The following is a 6736-nucleotide window of genomic DNA, read 5'->3' as shown; positions in this document are numbered from 1 at the left end:
GAGGATTATGTGATAAATTCAAAGATATATTTAAAATTATTTCTAAAATTTTATATACAAATATATGTGTAAAATTTGTAATCTTTTAATTACTAAGTGTGTATTTTCTCTTTTTACTTTTAAGTGCATTTTGTACAATATTTAATATATTATTAACATTATATATATTAATGGCTCTTTATCATTATTTGTTTACTTGATAAAAATTTAAAATAATCAGAAATTTATATTATTTTTGTTTAAAAATTTTTTAATTTTTTATATTTTACATTTGTTATGATATAAACTTTTTCAACTTTATGTAGTATGTTATGTAATTTTATAATATCATGTATGTGTAAGTTCACATATTTAAAGATTATATTTATATATAATTTGTGATTTATATTTGTCTTTATAAAACGTTATTTTAAAAAAATTTTACTGTGTAAGTATTAATAAATCTATCTTTTTATATATATATAAAAAGGTGCATTTAAATAAGGACGATTTAAAATGATTACTTAAAAACCAGCTAAGCTTCGACAACTTCTGAGAGATTTGTAGGTTTACAAACACATTTTATTAACAAACTTAATTTAAGTCCTCGTTTTAAATAGAAAAGACGATTTTGCTGAAGTCTCTAAAAATTTAGAAAGACATACGAATATTTAAACATAATTTCGTTGGGCTATCAAAATAATTATGTAGAATACTCAATGCCTCAACAGTGACAGAATTTTGGCTCTGGATATGCCAGCGTTTCGACCCCTCTATTTTCCTCTGCCAGCAATGTGAAACGAATGAGACAGATGGAAGGAGACAGAGTTTGTTCTTCTCACATTCGGCAACCTTCAGCGCTCCAAGCGAACAAGATAGCAAGAGAATTCTCATTCGTTGTCTCATTCGCTCGGCGCACCGAAAATTGCCGAACGTGAGAAGAACAAACTCTCTCGATCTCACTCGCTTTGCTTGATAAAAGAAAGTGGAAGGGTCGAAACGATGACATGCCCGGAACCAAAATCCCATCACTGTGCTGCAATGTTGCAAATAGTTTTGTCATTTTAGGAACCAGCTAGAATGTCCTTATATAGAACATAATTATTTTAATAATCTAATAAAATTATTTTTACAATTGTATTTAGCTAAATTTTTAAACAATGTAAAACCGTTCTTTTTGTATATAACTTAATTTTTACTGAATAATATTTAAATTCAGAAAATTGATTATTAATTAATATCATTATTTTGAGATTATTATGAGACTGACGCATGCTCAAGTGTCCAAACATTGTTATTGATAAAAATTCTTAATAAAAATGATCTGTTGATTATAGGTCTATGTAAATCGCAATTTATAAAACCTTGTTGACTCATCGATTCTCAACATTGACCCACGTGGCTTCATTCATAAGACGCTATGTTTGAATGTAATTCAAATGTTCATTGATTCTCGAGGGACCGGAAGTGATCGTCCGGCGAAAAATATTTTCAGGCGAGTGGTTAATAACTTTCGTTCAATCTTTGTCGAGAGCATTCGGATTTCCGAACGATAGAATGTGCAGTTGATCGGTGAGTGGAAAATTGGATCGGAAAACCGTCGTGTAAAGGACTATAAAATTTAAAAATATGAGACGCAACGCAGGAAACGGCCCGTGAAATATATCATATCGAGGATTAATAAGAAAGCAGAGATTTTAATAACTGCTTGCTACGAAATTATTTATTTCTAAAGTTTCTTAATCAATATAAGACAAGAGTAATTAAATTTATATTGTTTGTATATTATAAAATAATTCTAATGTATTACTTTCTATTTTATCAAATCACGCATTTGAATTATATATGGATATTTATGTTAAATTTATATACATTAATAAGAACAGGAAGCAATAAAAATTGCTTATTGTTAGTTTTCAATATACGGCATTATATATATAATATATATCAGCAAAAAACAACAAAAGAGTATGAGATTTTCCAGTTTGAGTATTATCCATTTAGTCAAAAATTAAATTAGCTACATAAATATTAATAGACTCATTGAAATTTAGTAAACTTCTTTGTACAGAACGTACGTAATATATATCCTTCTTCTGATAGAAGAACGGAAGTGTTCTTTGACGTTCACGAATTCAAAACTATCTTATCCCTCCGCGCCGATGAATTCTTTATAACGTACTTTGCATACTCCATTGCATACATTGCTCTTTCTTTGGGGCATCACTCTTTATATTTTTTGCCTTCTTCAGGAATGACGTGGCATTTTCTGCTGATCATATGCTGCTATCTATACGCCTTGCTTGACATGACTGCTCCGCATTTTCCGTAAGTACGCAATTACACTTTCCTTCCTGTCGGACTAATATTCTAGTTATTTCAAAATCAATAATCTCAATAGAAATAATATTTTACATCTAAATTTTGTTTTTTAAATTATACTTCCTTGTTCTGTAAATTTATAAGAGATGTCAGGTAAGTGAACAATATAATTATAACATAATATTATCAATGGCTGTAAAAGAAAAAAGAAATATTTATTATTAGATATTATTTAATATAGATATTATTTAAATGTGATAAATTTCTTGTATGAAATAAATATGTACAGTTACGGGTTTTACTATTCATGCATTTATAATATTTATTCCATCATGAATAACATCACACATTAAATCGTATACTGCCGACATATATTTACAGATTATAAATGGGTGATTTAATAACAGATATATATCACGTCTTTTTACTACATTTCCCAATGCATTTATTTTTCTATCAATACTGCAATCACATCCTAATTGAACAAATAAAATTCTAGCAGTTAGCGATCGTGTCCAACGTGACCCGGTTAAGAAAAATAGCATCTACTCTGTAATAATGAAACTGCCAACAGACCGCGCATTCTCAATTCTTGTATCTGTGAATAACTTGAGTGTCATCAATGCTGCGATAAAAATCGCTGTACCAGCTGTATCGTTGTCAAAGCTATTATTTAATTCTTAAGAGGGGTCATTACTTAAATTATTTAACTCTTAAGATCATTACTTGCAAATTGTTTCCAGCTATGCTTTTATTTTTTTTCTTTTTCATTTAATGAATAATTTAATCTTTTATTTTATTAACATATTTAGTATTATTATATATAAATAATATTATAAAAGAATTATTCAAAAATACATCAAGAATACATAAAGAATACGTCGTACATTAGTATATAAAATTTTCTCGCATATTTCTATTTAATGATATTCATAAATATATGTAATTAATATTAATTTAAACAATAATTACTTTACAGATTATTCTACAATAACTTTACTTTACACATCTATAAACATTACTAAATAAAAATATTCGAAGAAATTCTTAAAAGTTATCAGTTTGCCGAATTTTGCAATAACATAAAGTGATTTTAAATCAAGTTTATATAAATATGTTTTGTTCTCAGTCACTGTCTATATTAACATATTTTTTAATAATCCGTTCAACTATAATAAAATGTATTATAACTCAATTATTTTTACAGAGTAATCTTTAAAAAGATTATTTTATTGTCTATGACATAAGTATTATCTTAAAAAAATTAATAATTATTAGTGGGAAGATACTTTTCAGTGATTTATAATTTTCGACAACATTAAGTAAAGAAATGAATTTAAAATTGCCTTAGAAAATAAAACATTTTCGATTTTTTTATTTACTTAAATACAGATTATTTAATAAAATTCGATTAAAAAATGTTTCTTTAATAATTATTGATTTAATTAGAGATACATTCGTTAAATATATTATTGCATTAAAATTGGTTTGTTTGCAGCTGATATAAAATATGCATCTTCCAAGGTTGAATGTGATATGTTGTAGTTAATATAATCTCTCACAAATATAGATGCAGATATACAAATAATGTCGCTTAGCAAACTTTTATCATTTTTTAACATTTTAGAGAACTGGACTTCGATGAGTATGGGAAAAAGGAAACTTCTTTATCGCTGAGGGATATCCTGCCTTTGAATCCGAAACAATACGATAAGCATAGAGCTCCAAAATTTCTCGGCCAACCCACTGTCGTTTATTTCCATGTGACAGTGCTCAGCCTAGACTCGATAAATGAGGAATCGATGGTAAGAACAAATTTGTTTTGTTGAATTTATTTCCCCAGAATATTACATGCACATTTATGTTACATTTTATTGAGTTACTCTTTCCATTTTTTATATCAATTTTAATTATATTGACATGCATACTATAAAAATAGAATATGTAAAGCAATTTTATATTATGCAGGATATCCTAAGTACTATAAGTACTATAAGTACTATAGTCTATAAGGTTTTAAATATATAAAGTTTTTGTCTCAAATTTATATAAAAAATCACCCTTTAAAATCTTTTAACTTACTTAGAATACACCCTATATATGTGAGAATATAAAAATTAAAACGTATATTGAAAACATAAAATGCATCTGCTCACATTATTTTTCTACGACGACAGACATATGTGGCCGACATATTTCTCGCTCAGAGTTGGCGGGATTCTAGGCTACGGCTACCGGAAAACATGTCCGAGGATTATCGGATACTTGATGTGGATTGGTTGCACAATATCTGGAGACCCGATTGTTTCTTCAAGAATGCGAAAAAAGTTACTTTTCACGAGATGTCCATACCAAATCATTATCTTTGGCTGTACCATGATAAAACGCTTCTTTACATGTCTAAGTAAGTTTATAAATCTCTTAATCATTATTAATAATTATTTAGTTTCACTTAGTAAATTATAAGCATTTTACAATAAATGTGATTTTTTTGTCTAAACTTTTCTTATAAAAAATGCATTAATATGTTAAGTAAAAATTAATAATAATTATTAATTAGAAATTAAATGTTAATATTTGTTAATTACATATGAGTTATACAAGAATTATTATAATATATGATAATTATTATACAATTTAATCTCTCTCTCTCTCTCTCTCTCTCTTCTATCTTCATCACGCAATTAAAGTCATAAATTTACTTTTCCAAACATTCCAGATAGCAATGTGTCGTCTATTAAGTGTATTTGACATTATTAATTAGTCATTTCTGATAAATTCAATGTCCTATCATCATAAAAATGAATTTGTCACAGCCGCATAACGTTATAAACCAAAGAAAATACGTCATTAAGTTCGTGTTACTAACTGCATAAATAAATGACATTATTAATTGATCACTAATAACGTTACAAGTACGTCGTTGATTAATCATTTATCCGACGTCAATAAGTATGACGTTGTAAATACGTCGCAGAATGAATAAATAAATGACGTCATTAATTGAAAAAAAATGACATTATTATTACATTCTATCTCATCATTATTACATCTTAAATAAGTAACATGATAAATAGGTCAATAATTTAAAATGACTAACTATTGACGTCAAAATGACTACAGTTTGCCATCTAGGATGCTATTTTCGGTAACTGTAAAAACTATATCCTTCGCACTATAGAGAATACTAGTTTAAAACTTATTTGAGTGAGATTTTCAGCTTTGGACTCGGACAGTTATTTTATAATTTTATCAAATATCATAAACATCTGTGTGAAAAATATAAAAAAAACATTTTAATAATTATCTTTTTATAAAACATGCAAACTTCATGTAAATGCAAATTACAAATATAATTAAAAATGTTTTTAGTTAAAATAAATATTTAAACTTGCGCTTTCGACATATCCTTTTAATAAAAGCATTTAATAATAAAATATGTATATAAGATAAGGAAATAAAAAAAAATATTAAAAACTAGAAGAGAGACACTAACTTCTAAAAATTTGTAAATATTATAACTTATACATACTTCAATTTTTTATAATATTATAATTATTACAAGAATACATGTAAATTTCATTAATATATTATAATTATGATTGTATATGCATTATTTTTTAAAAAAGCATCATATTTCCTCGAGAAATATAATATAATATTAACTTATTCTCTTCATCCCTCTCCTTACATTATAAGAGTACTCTATTTTTTGTGAAATAAATACTGCAATAAAATAGCAACATCACGCGTCGGAACCTGAGGAAACACTAAAATTTAGAGAATTTGTTATCGAGTTCGAAGCTTCAACTATTCAAGTAATAATTACATGCATTTAAATATTTGTTTATCTTTTTATTAGATCTCTAATTCAAATAATAAATTTTTAAATACTTTTGTATTAATTTATTGTTAATTAAAATATTAAAGTATTTCAATAAATAGATAATCAAGAAACTTGATCAGCAATCAACACAAATTAAAAAAATTTTAACTGTTATAAAATACACATAAAACTCTCATGACGTTCATATATTTTTACTCGTTTTCCACATCGTTTTTATAGCTATTTCGGCTTCACTTATTTCTAATCATGATTTTAATCCAACGTATTCGATAGAGCAATTTAATTGCCGTGCCGTTCTGTCAAGTTTTATTGTCAATAAAATAATACGAATTTATTTTCCTTTATTTTGACTGTATGTTTCATCGGAAACACAAATATAGAGAAGAGCTTCAATATTGTTCGTCACTGTGAAAATAATGCTATCGAGTAAAACTTGTATCAGAAAATAAAATTTGAGTAATAAATTATGTCACACAAGGAAGCGTAATATTCGTTTTAGATTGACATTGGTGCTCTCATGTGCGATGAAGTTCGAATCCTATCCTCATGACACTCAAATTTGCTCGATGATGATCGAAAGTCGTAAGT

At 26.6% G+C, this 6736-nt stretch overlaps 1 protein-coding gene across 1 annotated transcript in view; it reads left to right on the top strand.

Moving 5' to 3' along the window:
• The first annotated feature begins 1429 nt into the window (after window positions 1–1429).
• Window positions 1430–6736, top strand: part of LOC108754985 (glycine receptor subunit alpha-2) — a 9337-nt gene continuing 4030 nt past the window's right edge. The window contains exons 1-5 of the mRNA XM_018497681.1: window positions 1430–1551; window positions 2232–2307; window positions 3929–4106; window positions 4479–4705; window positions 6648–6730. Coding sequence (XP_018353183.1) covers window positions 2234–2307; window positions 3929–4106; window positions 4479–4705; window positions 6648–6730 — 562 coding nt within the window. The 5' untranslated portion in view covers window positions 1430–1551; window positions 2232–2233. The remainder of the gene's footprint in view (window positions 1552–2231; window positions 2308–3928; window positions 4107–4478; window positions 4706–6647; window positions 6731–6736) is intronic.

The sequence above is a fragment of the Trachymyrmex septentrionalis genome, unplaced genomic scaffold, assembly GCF_001594115.1.
Source record: "Trachymyrmex septentrionalis isolate Tsep2-gDNA-1 unplaced genomic scaffold, Tsep1.0 scaffold83, whole genome shotgun sequence".
Taxonomy (NCBI): domain Eukaryota; kingdom Metazoa; phylum Arthropoda; class Insecta; order Hymenoptera; family Formicidae; genus Trachymyrmex; species Trachymyrmex septentrionalis.
The sequence above is the reverse complement of the archived record's forward strand: the minus strand, read 5'-3'. Positions and strand labels throughout refer to the sequence as shown.